We start from the raw sequence: 18,510 nt of genomic DNA, 5'->3' as shown, positions 1-18,510 counted from the left end.
CTCATGCAAAGTAGGAACAGCAAACAAAGACAGGTTTTCCTTTACAATTGGGCCTAAAGTTTCACTTGGATGAAGAGAATGGAAAACTCTGTCTGGTAGAGTCACAAACCTGTAACACAAACTGGCTGGCTTTCTTTCATGTGTTTCACTAGAGAGAAAAAAATTTAGCTGTGGTCACATAAATCATCAACCCTCAGCTCCAAAACTTGCATCAAATGCAAAATGGCTGTTCAAGATGGAAGTATCAACTAACTGTAGTCTTGTCTTTTCAGTTCCACTCTATTTTAGACAATAGATTATTGCTCCTCTGACCTTTCATCTCTTGCTCTTCCTAAACTCAAAATGTGGCATCCTCAATTCTATTCCAGCCAAATAATTTGTGTTGTAATCATTTCCCAGGAGTCAAATTTAGAAAAATAAATTACAGCCATTTTGAGTGTATGACGGATAAAGGCAGATCTTGTAACTTTTAAATCTTTTACTCCCATCAAAATCAATATATTCTTTATGCTTTTAAACTTCCCCATTAAATATATCTTCCCTAGATTGAGAAAGTGGATAGCTGACCCGCCTTTCTCAAGAACATATAGCCAACTAGTATATTGTGGGGTTATCAGTGCTCTGTGAAATTAGACAGTGGTTAACCCATTCACTTTAATGCGGTCCCTTGCTTCCACTCAGACTTTCTCAAACTGCACTGCTGAGGTCAGGAACCTATGATTATCATTCTATGGTGCATCTCCAGCTTATTATATATAGTGACACAGTAGCTCATTGGTCAGCACTGGTGCCTCACAGCGCCAGGGACCTGGGTTCAAATCCCCCCCTTAGGCAACTATCTGTATGGAGTTTGCACTGTGTCTGCCTGGGTTTCCTCTGGATGCTCTGGTTTCCTCTGACAATCCAAAGATGTGCAGATCAGGTGAATTGGCTAATGTAAATTACCTATAGTGTTCAGGGATATGTAGGTTAGGTGCATTAGTAAGGGGTGAATGTAGGAGAATGGGTCTGGGTGAGTTACTGTTCAGAGGATTAGTGTAGACTTGCACCAAATGACCTGTTTCCATGCTGTGGCGATTCTATGAAATATATACAAGGATAAGTAGTTAGCTGAAGAGGATCCTCTGTGTTTTAATAGGACTTCTGAAAGTCGTAACTCTTCATTCATTTCAATAAATGGAAACTCCTACAAATTAATAAAGTTTCTTACTTTTTCACCTTTGAGCCCCTTTTCTCCTTTTCCGCCCTGTAGGTCAAAGCAGAAAAATTCAAGAATTTTAATCTGCAAAGATTGCAATCATCACAATGAGTCTCAACAAAGAATGATTTATTACAAGGCCAGTATATAGGAGTTGTGTATAACAGGAATACATACTGCAGTCAGATTATTGGAGGAATATGGGTTACAGGATGTTTGGTAAGGGAGTGGGTGTCCCAGCAGCCACATGTTACAGCTATCACAAGAGCTGTGCAGAAGGGTCTGTTTCCATGCTGTACATCTCTATGACTCTATGACTCTATGTCAAACAGGGTACTGGAGCAGAGATTACAGGAATAATTATTACAGGAGTGTTATGAGAGTCTGTATTACAGGAACAATGCAGAAGTAACCTTCATTCCTTATGAGCCATTAATTCCATGCTATGGGAATCTACTCCACCTCTTACTTGTTAGTGTTTATCAAGAAACAACATTTTCGTTATTGAAAAGACACTTTGCTTGTTTAGGACAATGTAGTTGTGGTGCATCATTTATTGTACTTGGTAATGGATCAGTACAAAAGGCTGTGACTTACTGGTATACCAGGGGGACCAGGCAAGGGAATGACTGGTGAATCTGTATAATTGAACCCAGTCTCCTGCAATGAAAAGTTGGTCAGTGCCATACACATTGTTAACCTGTTACATTATCCTTATTAAACTTTAATAAAAATCACTAATCCATTTATTCTCTTATTATTCAACCTTTGCATGAGTAAATACTTCCAAACCAGCTTTTCCTCAGCCCTCTATCCCTCCATCAACTATCTGCTGCTCTCAAATAGCAATTCAGAGGTATCCATTAACAATAGGATGGGTGTTCATCAGAAATTGATGCACCCTAGATTTTAACACTTACCTCATTGAAAGGCAAAGGGGCTGCTGGGAAGGCTCCCGGTCCAGGAGGCCCAGGCAAACCAGGTGCCCCTTTCTCTCCTTTCACACCATCTTTTCCCTGAAAAAAAAAGAGAATGATCAAGAGGAAAACTATTTGAGATCAACAACACAGCCTTTGATTTCTGAAAGACATTTGTAGTCCCAACAGGACCAAATCCAACCATCAGCAATTTTATATTTACTTCACATCAAGCTTGAAATTGCTGTGAAATTTTCAATACATATTAATAAAAACATTTTACAGATTTTTCAATAACTTAAGACATGGCCCATTACAGATAAGACATGGTGCTACATATGTCAGAACTTTCTGTACAATCTACATTGCTCTACTTCCACACAAACTGTATCTCACTTTTGGCATACTGTTTTGTCTCTTTTTTTCTTCTTTCTCCCAATCTAATGTTTATTTCACTTTCCTGACTTCTCTTTTTGTACCTGATCCAACTCCATTTTACCTTTCCGTAACATACTATTTCTTTCTCAATCAATAATTTTCATTAGTTAGGGAGGTAATACTGTTGGTCCCACCCTTCACTGAGACCCCACAAGTCCTCACTGCACCATTATCTGCTCACACTTACAGCAATTTCACAGCAAACAATTTTGAGCTAAAAGATTCAGGAGAAAATCTAACTTTGGGTCACAATGTGAGATACCTTACCCAAACAAGGTGTGGCATATTACCTGGATTTTTGTAAAGCAGCTATCATTGTCAGATTGTTGCCCTGCTTTATCTTTTCTTGGCCCAAATGCTGCTCTGTACCTCTTGCCAGGTCTTCCGAGGCCAGTTTCTCCAGATATGCTATGTTATCATGGGGAAAGACTGGACATGACTCCAATTTATGGCAGGGATAGGTTGATTGAGGTATTTGATGGGTTGGGTGGCAGGTGGGTAGATGGGTAATGGGTGAGTAGGATAATGAGTTGGGAGGAATTTGCAAGTGATGAGGAGTAGTAGTCAGGTCTAGTCAGGGAAGCTAGTTGGGTGGGTGGTATTAGCATGATTGGAATGAATTTCTGGGTCAGATTGGCAAGGTAGTCAGTCAGGATAGTCAGGGATGCGGGGACGGGTATGACGGTGGGGAGGTGGGGGGGGGGCGGGGAGAGATGGCGGGGAGGAAATTAGTGTGGGTGATTGGAGGACTTACTTTTGTAGTTACCCAAGACTAGATTTTAAACTAACTACATAGGTAGGTCCTTTGGAACTGCTCTAGTTCAGAGTCAGACATTTTTATGGAGAATTCTGGGGAGCAGGAGAATTGCTTGTCTGACTTTCAAACGTTTTGGGCAATTCTAACAGACTCGATCTTACCAGGTTGAAATTCTACACTCCACCATTCAGACACCGGGAGTACAAGGTAGATTTGAATGGAGGCAGTTCATCATTGAAATGTCTGGCTGCCTCATGAGAGGTGTCTGCACATGCAAACCAATCCCAGTCGCACTCCCACAGGCTGACTGTCTCCTGGCCTCAGTGGTGACAGGGGACCTCTATTGTGGCAACGATCTGGGCCAGAGTTTTTGCAGTTAAAGAAACTGCAAGGTGACTGTCTCTTACATTTACTCCTGGTAATCCACGGACACCTTTCATACCCTGCAGAATAAAAGAAAAATATGTTAAAACCCTTGTGTTGATGATCTCTCACTTAACTGAGTGGATAGAAAATGACATAGATTCCACTGTGAATGCTTGTTCACTCTATCCTGTGCACCCAGGTGATCTCTTGCCCCCAAGCGTAGTCTGTGGGACAGATAAATAGGAAGACACAGCACAGAAGGAGTGCTAAGTCCTTGGAGCATTTTATGCAATTAATCTTGTTTACTCTGCCTAGCCCTTTTAAATATTTTCCCTTCAAGTATTTATCCAATCTTGTTCGGTATAACGACCTTCACAATGTAACATCAGGAGATTCCACACTAGTGCACTTTGCTAATGTGAGGCAACAATAAACCTTGTCACATAGTGAGTAGTTAGCTTCTGGAATGCACTGTCTGGAATTGTGAGAAAACAGGTTCAATTTAGGCATGCAAGCTGACATTGGATGTTTATTTAAATAAAAACAGTGTGCAAGAGTATGGGGAAGAGGTAGAACATGGTTACAAAGTTAAATATTACAAATGGTCTTCTGCGTTGTTGCAAAATCTGTTGTTTTGTGTTGATGTTCATGAAAATTGGGTATAGGGAAGAGACAGGGATAACTATCCACAAATTGGGGTGGATTTTGACTTTGTGTGATGGATGAATGCAAGTGGTAGTGGGTCTCCATCCAGTTTTACATCATACTGAAAACATAGTCTGGATGGATGTGACAGCCAATTTATTATCAACCATTTGAGGTTACTACACAGACTCAGTGATTTAGGAAGCCCAGCTGCTCTATCACATGGGATACACTGAAAAGACAAGTCTTTCTTGTAGTCTTATCAATGCCCAGTAGAACTGAAGTGGAAAATGCTTATTTTTATAAAAACAAAAATGCTGAAGAAATTCAACAGGTCTGGCAGCATCTGTGGAGAGAGAAAGAGTTAACTTTTCAAGTCTAATACGACTTTGTCTTCAAAAGAGTCTTATCAGACTCACATTAACTCTGTTTCTCACTCCACAGACACTGCCAGACATGCTGAGTTGCTCCAGTATTTGTGATTTTATTTCAGATTTCCAACATCCATAGTATTTTGCTTTTAGCCTTACTTTTACAGTCAATTCCTCATGTGAAAACGAATAGCATTCCATTAGCCTTCTATATTATGTGCAACACCTGCATACTAAATTTGTTTGTGACTCATGCACTCAGGCACCTAGATTCCTCTGCACCTTAGATTTCTGCACTGGATCTCTGTTGAGCTAACACTCCACCTTGTATTGTTCCTGTCAGAGGGAGCTACTTCATGTTTTCGTGCACTTTTGCCCAATTACTTTATTTATATCACCCTGCAACCTCATTATACCCTCTTCACAATATGCTTTCCTACATTCCTTTGTGTAATTTGTAAATTTAGCTATCACACCTTAATTTCCCATATCTTACTCATTAATATAAATTGTAAAATATTGAGGGCCATGCTTAAATCTCTTAACGACCCACTCATCATATCCTGCCAGTCAGAAAAAGATTCATTTATGCAAATGCTCTGATTTCTGTCAGCCAGCCAACCTTCTATCCATGCTTGTATGTTGTCCCCTACATCATGAGCTGCTAATTTCGCTATCCGCTATCCGCTTTTAAATGGTGCCTTCTGGAAATCCAAGTTCAGCGCATCAATGGGTTTCCCTCAAACATGATTTCTCTTTCACAAATCCATACTGTCTATTCCTGATTACCTTGATTCTTCCTAAATGCACTTGTTACAACCTTGTTAATGATTGAAAGAGGCTGTACTTTCTTCTCAGACTGCTACTGTCTTGAAATGCTTGGATCTCTGAGAGATGCCAACAGGGTGAGGTTACCAAGAATGATTTTTTCTCAATCTCTCCCCTCATCTGAGGTATGGTGACCCTCAGGTTATACCACACCAGTCATGTCTCTCTGATAAGAGAGTAAACTAGTGGTCTGGTAAGCCTATGGCAAACATACCTTCAATTGACAGTCTCAGTAGTACCGTAATTCTCTACTTACAGGGTGATATACTCTTACACTGAATTCTGGATTAGTGGTGCTGGAAGAGCACAGCAGTTCAGGCAGCATCCGAGGAGCAGTAAAATCGACGTTTCAGGCAAAAGCCCTTCTGCAGTCATTGTTTTTACCTACTCTACACTGAACACAGCTCTCTGGTAATGTTTTGCTTCTGCTCCCATTCGAGTCTTGATCAGTGTTTCTCTCTGCTCTGTTGATGTCAGAGTAACATCATACATATATCAATAACATTCATTTCCTGTTATTCTACAGAATCAAGTCTTCTATCTTTATCTGAATGCAACTGACAAAATTTAAAGTAGTTGATCAGCTCACTCTGGTAGTGGGATGGGTCCCAGCAGGGGGAGGGTGGGTGTAGTGCAGAATATTTTCACTGGCAAAGAATTCACAACAAAAGAAACAACTAATTTTAGGAGTAATTTCAACAAGTTCATAGTTATGCCCCAGTGTAGATCATTTTGAGATGCAGTCAGCTTACATCTTTTCCGGGTGGTCCACGCTTTCCATCAGCTCCTGGCTTTCCCTATAACAGAATCAAACACACGGTTTGAATATCCTCAAATAACATGAAGAAGAGCACCTTCTGATACAAGCTGCATTAAGATCAAGGTACACTGCAACATTCCAGTTATAAAAGGAATCCAGTTGCCCAGGTACGAACAGACATTATGAGGAGAACACAACAAAAGCAAAACTGAATTTATGTAGTGCCTTACAGAATAATAGGACATACTTCAAAGTTACAGGCAATGGCATACTTTTTGAAATGTAGTCATTGTGTAGGAATCATGAGTACCAATTTGAATACATGGTCCTGCAAATAACAATGGCTAAGTATTCCATCTTTGTTTTAGTGAAGTGGTTTAAAAAAGTGACCCCACTGTACTATACACGTTCTCGTTCTCGTTCTCTCTCTCTCTCTCTCTCTCTCACGCACACACACACATACACGCTCTCTCTCTCTCCTCTCATACACTCACACATACACCCCCCCCAATGCTCACACCCACACACATGCCCTCTCACAGACTTATACCCCATTACACTCATACACACCCCTACATACACACCCACATGCACACACTCACTCGGTCTCCCCTGCACATGTAAATTGTGGTGTGATTTTGTATTTGTAGAATTACATTTTATTTTGCTCAAAAACTGCATAAATCCATGTAAAGTTCTGTAAATCCCATTTTAGAAATAGAATCAGTCTGACCTAACATTGAGACACAGACAGACTTTAAGTTGACACCTTCAATGCATTATCTGAGCTGAGATGGTATCTATTGTTAAAAGCTATCTTGAGAATGTAACTTTCATACGAAGGAACCAAAACTAATGATCATTCTAAAAGATGAAAGATTCAAGCTAAATTGGTTTAATATTACATTCCATGACACTGCAATCCTGTTGCTATAAATTCTGTGCCATATGATTCTGCTCCATAACCACCTGATGAAGAAGCAGCGCTTCGAAAGCTAGTGCCTCCAAATAAACCTGTTGGACCATAACCTGTGTTGTGTGATTTTTACCTTGGTTTAAAAAGTAAATATTTCTCAGGACAATCTTGCTGTTCTTTGAAGCTATGTCATGGGATATGTTATGCCCTCCTGAGAGAAAGAGGACGCAAGGGTTTATCGACTGTTCCAAAAGCATAGTCATCCCTCAGTAAAGACCTGAAATGCCAGTGTAAATTTTGTGCTCAATCTGCTTGAGCTTGCCAAGGACTCAAATGGGTAAGATATAGTTGCCAATGTAAAAGATCTTGTGATGCAGTGGTAGTGACTATACCTCTGAGCCAGGACACCCAGACTCAAGTCCCATCTGCTCTATAGGTGTGTAACAATATCTCTGAACATGGTGGTTAGAAAATTAGGGTATCCCTATAGTCTGCAGTGTGTAGTAATCTCAGAAAGAATCAGACTGGCAAACCGTAAGGGAAACCAAACACGGAAAGAAATGATGAAATCTACAATATCATTCATGAAGAACAAAATACCCCTTTTAAAATCTTTCAAAATATAACAATAGCTACATGGTGAGCAAAGTCTGGAGCCTAGCAAGTGATCTGATACAAATAGTTAACATACACATATACATATATATTATATATATAAAACTATACATTAGTAGATCAGGATGTGGTGAATGTACTACAATGTTACTCATGGGAATGCCTGGAACACCGGAGAGACCTGGTTGTCCAATAGCTCCGGGGTAACCCTTCTGTCCAATTAAGACCTGGAAGTAACATTAAAGCCCGCATCAGGTCCTGATCCCACATAAACAGCCATATTTATGATGTAATATATGCTACATTATATTTCAGAAGGATTTGAACTATTACTATAAACTATTCCACCTTTTATAGAACAGATAAGCCAGAGAATATGACCTGCACTTGAAAGGCAAGAGAGGGATAAACTCAAAACAGACGTTTGGGAAACAATATTTCAGTGAGCAGAGTGTATGAGTAATTTGTGACAAGACCTGCGATATGAAGATGATTGTAAATGCTTCAACCTTATCCTTTGAACTGATGTGTCAGGAGCTCCAACACATCCATGGACATTGTGTAGCATGCTTCAGTTATCGGTTCTTTAATTGTCCACCACTGTTCACACCTAGACTCAGCAGGACTGAAAATCTGATCAATTGCTTATATGATCCATCTATCTCTGCTATTTGGCATGTAAGTAGTCCAGCGTTATAGTTTCACTAGGTTGTCACCTCATTTTTAGGAAAATCTGGTAGTGCTCATAGCATGCTCTCCTGTACGCTTCAATGATCATTATGATCAGTCAACATCTCCATTATTGCTGTAACATGCAACTAACCAGATGTTATAAGGTGAGCTAGAAGAACCTTAGTTTTTTTTTCATCCAGCAATTCCTCAAGGCCCATGAACAGGCAGGAATGGGGAACTGATTGTAACTGTTTACACTGTTTCTGTGGTCTCCTTTCTGTCACTGCAGAAACCAGAAACATGCATGACAGCAGGATATTCAGATAGCAAGTCAGAGATTGAGTGTTGGCTTCATGATTTGCAGTTGTGTTGGCTTCATGATTTGCAGTCATGTGCTGGGCAAGTGGGATGAAAAAGTGCCTCTTGAGATGTGCTCTTATGTTACCATTGTTGAAGTGAGAATCCAACAATAAGGAAGATTTGCAATCTACGTAGTTAAAGATCCAGACTCTCGAAATCGATGTTAAAATTCACATAACACCTGATGAAGGAGGGACGCTCCGAAAGCTAGTGTATTTTCAATTAAACCTGTTAGACTATAACCTGGTATTGTGTGATTTTTAACTTTGTACACCCCAGTCCAACACCGGCATCTCCAACTCAAAATGGAATGGATTGCAACATGTCAAGTACAAAAGCAGAAGAAACAGTGGTTGGCTTGGGATGATCTGAATAGATGAACACACATAGACAACTAAAGGACTTGGCCTTTGCAGCATTTATCACTAACCTGGATACCATGATTGATTGATAAAACCTGAGCTACTTGTGTCATATCCTTGTGCTGTTTTTCTTCCAACAGGATTAATGTTTTCATATTGGACTGGTTCAAATGGTAGCGTGGGTTCAATTTTCTTGAAGTCTCAAACAGGTTTGTTTAACATACAAGTCAAAATACAGTTACAGTGCAATTTATGAACACATCCCTAGTTTGTCAATGGTGTCACCCTGGTCCTTAATATTTTACCACATTCAACCCTTAGATACTGTTTTAAGTTGATGTTGCTGGTTTAAATATGATGGAAAAGCTCCTATTCCATCTAAGTTTTTACTGACATTGGGATCCAGAATATTGGAGATTCAGATATATGTTTCAGCTAGGAGTAAAAGTCAGAACTTTAAACATTTGAATGTTGTTTTTTTTCTTAATGAAACAATTAATTGCAATCTGTCTGAAGCCAGATCTAGCAGCTGTCAGTTGGATGTGATTGAAACTATGTTCTGGCTCACAACTCCAACATTCAACACATATATCCTTTTCCCTGCATACTAAAGGTGTCACAGGAACATACGTTTTGCCCAGCTTCACCGTTCCTTCCAGGGTCACCCTAATTAATTAAATTAATCAAAAGGAAATAACACGTTAAAAGTTTTAAAAAGTAGAATATTTATAAATTTGATAACATTCATATTCTTCTGGTTACCTGTCAAGCATTTATCTTTCACCGAACATTTCTTTTCCTCTGAACAACTTTTAACTGTCGGGAATACTCAAAGTCTGTTCTAGACTTCAATTATTTTCATAATTTAGAGTGCTAATCCCTGACACTTTTGGACAGAATACAAGAAAATTCTACTAATCAGTCAAAGTGCTCCTGTTCCTGAATCCAAAGTATGTACATTCTAGCCCCACTCCAGGTACTCAAGATGATAGGATAGGCTGGTACTTGAGTATAATACTGAAAGGATGCAATGCTACCAAGGATGCTGCTTTACAAATTTGATATTAAATCAAGTTGCCGACTCATGTACATGTGAACGATTCCGTGATACTACTTAAAAAAGACCAAGAACTTTTTCAAGCGTCCAATATTTAACACTCAATCAACACTATGTGGTCAGTACTGTCTTTAGGATGCTGCTGTGCACAATTTGGCTGTCATGTTTCCTAATTTGCAACAATGACAAGTTCAAGTACTTCATTTGCTGTAAAGTGCTCTGGAGTAGCCCAAGATTGTGAAAGATGCTTTATAAATATAACATCTACTTCTTCAAAAAGAAACTTGGTTACAAGAACATTTAACTTCTGCAATTATACCAAGGTTAAAAATAGACACTTTTCCTCTGCATATTCCCATTTGTTGGATCCTATGTTTTACTGTTCTTCATTTCACTCAAATCCAGGTGTCTTCACTACAGATTCTGGTGGAATAAGAGCAACTGAAAGCACAGCAAGTAAACCTTGCTTTCTTTCACTTTTGAACATGAATAATCACCTCAATGATTTTCATACATTCCTTTCCTTGTTATAGAGTCATAGAGATGTACAGCATGGAAACAGACCTTTCAGTCCATGCCGACAAGAGATCCGAACCCAATCTAGTCACACCTGCCAGCACCCAGCTCGTATTCCTCCAAACACTTCCTGTTCCTACACCCATCCAAATGCCTCTTAAATGTTGCAATTGTACCAGTCTCCACCATTTCCTCTGGCACCTCATTCCACCCTTTGTGTGAAAACATTGCCCCGTAGGTCTCTTTTATATCTTTCCCCTCTCACCCGAAACCTATGCTTTCTTGTTATGGACACCCCGATCTCAAGGAAAAGACTTTGTCTGTTTACCCTATCCATGCCCCTCATAATTTTGTAAACCTCTATAAGGTCACCCCTCAGCCACTGACGCTCCAGGGAAAACAGCCTCAGCCTGTTACAGTCTCTCCCTATATCTCAAATCCTCCAACCCTGGCAACATTCTTGTAAATCTTTTCTTAACCCTTTCAAGTTTCACAACATCTTTCCAATAGGAAGGAGACCAGAATTGCATGCAATATTCCAACAGTGGCCTAACCAATGTCCTGTACAGCTGCAACATGACCTCCCAATTCCTGTACTCAATACTCTGACCAATAAAAGAAAGCATACCAAATGCCGCCTTCACTATCCTATCGACCTGCGACTCCACTTTCAAGGAACTATGAACCTGCACTCCAAGGTCTCTTTGTTCAGCAATACTCCCTAGGACCTTACCATTAAGTGTATAAGTCCTGCTAAGAATTGCTTTCCCAAAATGCAGCACCTCGCATTAATCTGAATTAACCTTCATCTGCCATTTCTCAGCCCATTGGCCCATCTGGTCCAGATCCTGTTGTAATCTGAGGTAACCCTCTTTGCTGTCCACTACACCTCCAATTTTGGTGTCATCTGCAAACTTACTAACTGTACCTCTTATGCTCACATCCAAATCATTTATGTAAATGACAAAAAGTAGAGGACCCAGCACCGATCCTTGTGACACTCCACTGGTCACAGGCATCTAGTCTGAAAAATAACCCTCCACCACCACCCTCTGTCTTCTACCTTTGAGCCAGTTCTGTATCCAAATGGTTAGTTCTCCCTGTATTCCATGAGATCTGACCTTGCTAATCAGTCTCCCATGGGGAACCTTGTCGAACGCCTTAATGAAGTCCATTTAGATCACATCTACCGCTCTGCCCTCATCAATCTTCGTTGTTACTTCTTCAAAAAACTCAATCAAGTTTGTGAGACATGATTTCTCATGCACAAAGCCATGTTGACTATCCCTAATCAATCCTTGCCTTTCCAAATACATGTATATCCTGTCCCTCAGGATTCCCTCCAACAACTTGCCCAACACCGATGTCAGGCTTTCTGGTCTATAGTTCTCTGGCGTGTTCTTACCACCCTTCTTAAACAGTGGCATCCCATTTGCCAACCTCCAGTCTTCTGGCACCTCACCTGTGACTATCGATGATACAAATATCTCAGCTAGAGGCGCAGCAATCACTACTCTAGCTTCCCACAGAGTTCTCGGGTACATCTGATCAGGTCCTGGGGATTTATCAACCTTTACCTGTTTCAAGACTCCAGCACTTCCTCCTCTGTAATATGGACATTTTGCAAGACGTCACCATCTATTTCCCTACAGTCTATATCTTCCATATCCTTTTCCACAGTAGATACTGATGCAAAATACTCATTTAGTATCTCCCCCATTTTCTGTCAATTGCTACTAATTACTACAATTCCTTTGGCCTATGTGGGAGCACAGGGGAGAAACATATGACTTTCTCTGAGTTTAAATGAGCATTAGTGAGCTAATCTACTAGGCATATACAGAGAGAATTAAAGTCCATCAAGTGCAGCTTTAAAACTGATGGATGAATAACAGCACTCGACGTTTCGGGCACAGGCCCTTCAGATTCCTGAAGAAGGGCCTGTGCCCGAAACGTCGAATCTCCTGTTCCCTGGATGCTGCCTGACCTGCTGTGCTGTTCCAGCAATAAAGTTTCAACTTTGATCTCCAGCATCTGCAGACCTCACTTTCTCCTCGAATAACAGCACTCATCATGTATTTGATTTCTCAATATGCATGAAGTTCTTCATAAGGCTCCCAGTGGGAACTCAAGCCATACATGAAAATTGACTCCATATTTTAGAGTGGCTGGACTATAAAGAGTAGGAACATGCAAGGCCCACCTTTGCCCTATGTTAAATTAGTTGAGCCAAGGTAGCAGAAAAGGACTCCACAAATGCCCTCAGTGCACTAGCATTAAGGAGAAAATCAGTCAGAATTCTCTCTTTTGGTCACTACTTGGCGACCATATACTGAAACATTTCATTTTAAGGTTAATTGATAATTACAAGGTGGTGACTGGATCTCAGCCATGACAGCACCCACTCCTGTGCCAGATGAATCAACAATAATGGCCGATTGGGAGAGTACCAGACAAGCACCCACAGAGAGATTGTTGAAAATGTTCTTCTTGGCACAGAGAAAGTTAGAGAGCAAATTCAATAAAAGTTCAAAATGATGAGGGGCTTTGAGATAGTAAATGAGGAGTTGTTTCAAATGGTAAGGGGGTTGGTAACCAAGGATACAGATTTAAGATATTAGACAAAAGAATCTGGGCAAGATGAGGTTTCCTTTGTTCAGTGAATTGCTAATAAAATCAGAGGACGGGTGGGCTGAACGGCCTCCCTCTCTTCTACATAATTCTATGCCACCCAACAAGCTATTAGAAGAATAGGGTAGGATCTCATATTGTTGAGAATTTGAGTGGAGATTTATTTGGTTGCATGGTATAACCGTGGATCTCTGAACAAAAAACATCTGGTTCTTACATCAGAAAAAATTTCGAACTTACCTTCTCTCCCTTCAGATCTCCAATTTTCTGATCACCATGCTGGAAAATAAACATGTTCAGTTCTGATCAAGTTTCCATGTATCAGTACTCAGCAATTTTTCTCTCAGGGTTCTAATGAAAGTCATCAAACTGAAATGTTAAATATGTTTTTCTTCTCTACAGCTGCTGTCAGACTTGTATCTTGCAGAATTTTTTGCTTGTATTCTGGCTTTCCAGCATTTGTTTTATTTTGCTCTTATGTGAAAGTAAGTGGTACAATAAAAATTATGTATGGGGACTGGAAATTCCAGCAGTTTCTTTACATTGGGAAGGTCTGATCTAAAGGAAATGTAAGATTTTGAGTAAAGTTCAATATAGTCTTAACTTACCATTTTATCAGGTGGCCCAGGAGGTCCTGCTGGACCCTAGAAAGGAAGAAGATAACAATTATATGTTATAAAAGAAACTAGAAACAAATGGTATCACCGATAGCTATTATGCAGATCTAAGACCTACAGTCAGACTATCTAAACGAACATGAAGGAGAAATTAATAGAAATTTGTACTGTTAATGTGAGCTGAAGACAAGTGCGAGGAGGTTCATGCAGACCATAAGTACTGCTATGGACTAATTGGACTAAAGAGCCTGATTCTTTCATTTAGGCTCAACACAAAGTAGATTCTTCTGAAATATAATTGTCACTTCTCCTAAGGTTAAAATTTTTAATTGCTTGGTTATTCAGAATATAAACTTAGTAGAAGGAAAGGCCGCCAACACTCTTAAAGATCCATCCCACCCAGGCAATGTTTTTCTACAATCTCTACCATCGGGGAGAAGGTACAGAAGCCTGAACACACGCACCACCCAGTTTCGTAACAGTTTCTACCCTATTGTTGTTAGAATACTGAATGGACTCACAAACTCTTAACATTCACCTGTACCTGTGTTTTTGTTTTTGCTGCTATTTACCTATTATTTACTATCTATGCTGCTTAACAATGTGATCTGCCTGTAATGCTCGCAAGGCAAAGCTTTTCACTGTGCCTCGGTACACATGACAATAAATTCAATTCAATTCAGAAAAGAGTCAAGAATTTTTTTCATCTTGCACTCTTCAGGACCAAGGCACAAGTCATATCCAAGATGTCTCCCTTCACATGCTCATTCTACTCTGGTGTTTTCTATACAGGTTTGCAATTTGGAAGACAAAATCTTTACACATACATTTTCATTTTCCCAGAGCATTATTTTGGGTTTTAGCAGTTACTTATTCTCACTAACTCTGTCCTCCTTTCAGATACTTCTCTTTTCAGCTGTGTTCCTTGAACACTGTTATAATTTCAGATGCTGGATTTGGAGATTTTTCCCTTAGCTGCCACCCTGTTGTGCTTTAAGGCAATACTGTAACCAGTATTTCTGTATTGATGTGGAGTATCTCATGCTGTAAGTACCTTGTCATAGATTCTAACCCTGAGGCTACTTGTTCCTTATCTGTAAGCAAGTCTCTTCACTTCCTTGTGTATTGTAACACTCATTTTACACCTATACATAAGAACACAAGAACTAGGGACAGGAGTAGGCAATTCAGCTCCTCTGCTATTCCATATGATCATGGCACATCATAGCTCAGCCTTAACTCCTCTTTTCGACCTACTCTCCATAACCCTTCGACTATTACTAATTAAAAATCCGTCTATCTCCTCATTAAATTTACTCAATGTCCCTGCATTGACTGTACTCTGGAATAGTAAATTCCACAGATTCAGGATATTTGAGTGAAGTAATTCCTCCTAATTTCAGTTCTAAATCTGCCATCCCTTATCCTAAAATCTTTCATTCTAGATGGCTCCACATGAGGAAACATCCTACCTACATCTACTTTGTCAATCCCATTTAGCATCTTGTATACCTCAAATAGAACTTTTCTCATTTTTCTAGACTCCAGAAAGCATAGGCCTTAACTGCACAATCTCTCTTCATTGGATGATCTCTGCAATCATTCTTGTGAACATGGTGGGTAATCAAATACAGCTCTCTAGTGTACTGTTTAAGACGTCTTTCTTAGATACTCATTCTAGACTGGTGCTTTCTCTCTTACTCATATCAATCACGTGACCAGTTAGATTATACAATTTACTTGAAACCACTAAATCATTCTACCCACCACATTGCACATACTCCACCACCATTGTAGTTTCTGTCTTAATCATATAGTATAACACTCTAACAACTTGCCAGAGCTTTTTCAATACCATCTCCCAAACTCACAACTTCTTGTATTCCAAAGTACCAGGGCAGGAATTGCATGGGAACATCATGTTACTTGTGGGTGGCACGGTGGCACAATGGTTAGCACTGCTGCCTCACAGTACCAGAGACCCAGGTTCAATTCCTGCCTTGGGCTACTGTCTGTGTGGACTTTGCACATTCTCCCCGTGTCTGCGTGGGTTTCCTCCGGGTGCTCCAGTTTCCTCCCACAGTCAAAAGATGTGCAGGTTAGGTGAATTGGCCATGCTAAATTGTGCACAGTGTTAGGTGAAGGGGTAAATGTAGGGGAATGGGTCTGGGTGGGTTGCTCTTCGGAGGGTCGGTGTGGACTTGTTGGACCGAAGGGCCTGTTTCCACACTGTAAGTAATCTAATTACCTCTACGTTTCCCTTCAAGTGGTACATCATAAAGGCTAAACCATAAACACTGACGTTGTTAGCACCACTGAGAATAAATAAATAACTGCTTTGCCATTTATGTTAAGTGGACAGGCTTGAAATTGGACACAATATATTATAAGTAAATTAAGGTGACTAGTGGAGTATTGGAGAACAGTCAGTCTCCATAACTATGCTGAGGCATATGTGAAAATGTGGGGGTCAAAAAGTGTGGTGCGGGTGAAGTACAGCCAGTCAGGCAGCATCCAAGGAGCAGGAGAAGTGACACTTCGAGCATAAGCTCTTCATTCTGTAAGCCCAAGAAACATTCCTGATGAAGAACTTATGCTTGAAACATCGACTCTCCTGTTCTTCGGATGCTGCCTGGCCGGCTGTGTTTTTCCAGCACCACACTTTTTGACTCTGATCTCCAGCATCTGCAGCCTTCACTTTCTCCCACATATGAAAATGTGACCATTCAGGAGTGAAAATGTGACCATTCAGGAGTAATTATGTAATCCACTCACCCTTGGTCCAGGAGGACCTGCGATACCAGGATCACCTCGGTCTCCCTTTTGACCCCATTCCCCAGGAAGTCCTGTATCACCCTTAAGCACAATAAGATGAGGATTAGGTTTATTTTAACTGAAGACTGCACTAATATATAATCTGTATAATATTGTCAATAAATGGTCATTTGATTGTACAGAACTTGATTATTTCTGAAATAAGATATTTTGTTAAAGCATTTCAAGTTCCATTTATTAGAACAATTCACAAGAATGCCATTGTATGGGGAAACCAAAACTTATACTGTATGAGAAGGGAGGGCAGATCAGTTAGCAGGTGGATTCTGATTTGCTGAGGCATTGCCATGGAGAATGTACCTGTTAATTATGAGTAGCAGTTCATTGTCAAGCTATAAATATTAAACCAGATTCTGATGGTCAAGAAATGAACCAGCAAATGGCCTTAACCTATTTTGTTGAATTGAAACAGGCACAATTTGTGTAAACGTTCTTCTAGCCTGCAAAGAACAGGATCCTGTGTATTAACATCCACAGCTTCAGTACACACAATTCACCATACTGTAAGCCCAAATAACAATCCTAAATTGTTGTTAGCATAATTCTTTGCACCTTCATGATTATCCAGCAAATGTTGTCCAATTGCAGAATCACATCCAATGTTGGAGACTGTGTTATGAGTTTTGTAAAGGTAGACTGGTTGAGTATGATCAGTATTTTGCTTGCTGTGGTTATTTTAAGGGATAAGTTATTGGATATGATTTGTCAGACTTTGGGATGTATAGCCTACATACCAATAGCCTACATACCAGGAATCACATTGGCACTGAAATTCATACATTACATTACCCAATTGTATGATAAGCAAAACACCTTTGTGGCAGGATCTTGCTCATGGTGAACACTACTCTTTTTGAGATTGCATCATACCAATGTGACACATCCAACTTCAGGTGTTGCTCAAACCTTTGTAACAACTTAGCCTTCCAGGGTAAATTGAAGTTGACAGACATTCTTCAAGACCAAAAATGACAAGCCTTAGGTTCATGAATTTGCAAGATAAATAGTGGAAAATGATCTGATCAGAGTAGCCATTATCACATAGAATTATCCTATTCATAGGATGCAAGGTATTGACTGTACTCAACAAGCCTGTACTTGCAAAACTCATAATGCAGTGTCCAGAATTACTTGGAATTAGATAACATTTGCTGGATAATTCTGAGTGTGCAAAGAATTATGTTGACAACCAACTTAGATTGCTAGTTGAGCTTGCAGTGTGGTACATTTGTGTGTGCTGGAAGCTATGTATATTATGCATAGGGCCCTCTTTTTTGCATCAGAAAGAACATGTACATGCACTACAGCTATTTCCACTCAATAGAACAGGTGACAGCCATTTGTTAGCTCATTTCTCAGGGCAATACCTTGACCCAATCTGAGTCAACCTACTTGTCTTAAAACTTAAACAAAGTTTAACTGTCGGTCATCACTAATTTGTGCATTCTCCATGGCAATGCCTCTACCTATCAGCTTGCAAACCAATCAACATTCTACTCTCACATCGTATAATGGCAGCTTCTCCTTTCCTTGATATTCTTGCAAAGTGTTCTGTTTAATGCAAGACAAGAAATTTTGACAAAATGTACCTTCTTCAGCAACGCTCATATATTGTGTCTACTGATGTCATTGGAATAAGATCTAGAAGA

At 39.9% G+C, this 18,510-nt stretch overlaps 1 protein-coding gene across 1 annotated transcript in view; it reads right to left on the bottom strand.

The window, feature by feature from the left end:
• col7a1l (collagen type VII alpha 1-like) overlaps positions 1 to 18,510 on the bottom strand; it is a 432,947-nt gene that overhangs the window by 233,817 nt on the left and 180,620 nt on the right. The window contains exons 53-60 of the mRNA XM_087999395.1: positions 16,802 to 16,882; positions 14,018 to 14,053; positions 13,650 to 13,688; positions 9,836 to 9,871; positions 7,955 to 8,038; positions 2,119 to 2,214; positions 1,796 to 1,858; positions 1,211 to 1,246 (exon numbers count right to left, since the gene is read on the bottom strand). Of these exons, the coding sequence (XP_087855521.1) occupies positions 1,211 to 1,246; positions 1,796 to 1,858; positions 2,119 to 2,214; positions 7,955 to 8,038; positions 9,836 to 9,871; positions 13,650 to 13,688; positions 14,018 to 14,053; positions 16,802 to 16,882 (471 nt within the window). The remainder of the gene's footprint in view (positions 1 to 1,210; positions 1,247 to 1,795; positions 1,859 to 2,118; positions 2,215 to 7,954; positions 8,039 to 9,835; positions 9,872 to 13,649; positions 13,689 to 14,017; positions 14,054 to 16,801; positions 16,883 to 18,510) is intronic.

Source organism: Chiloscyllium plagiosum, unplaced genomic scaffold, assembly GCF_037043375.1.
Source record: "Chiloscyllium plagiosum isolate Xiang-an unplaced genomic scaffold, Cpla_swu_hap1 HiC_scaffold_23, whole genome shotgun sequence".
Taxonomy (NCBI): Eukaryota; Metazoa; Chordata; class Chondrichthyes; order Orectolobiformes; family Hemiscylliidae; genus Chiloscyllium; species Chiloscyllium plagiosum.
The sequence above is the reverse complement of the archived record's forward strand: the minus strand, read 5'-3'. Positions and strand labels throughout refer to the sequence as shown.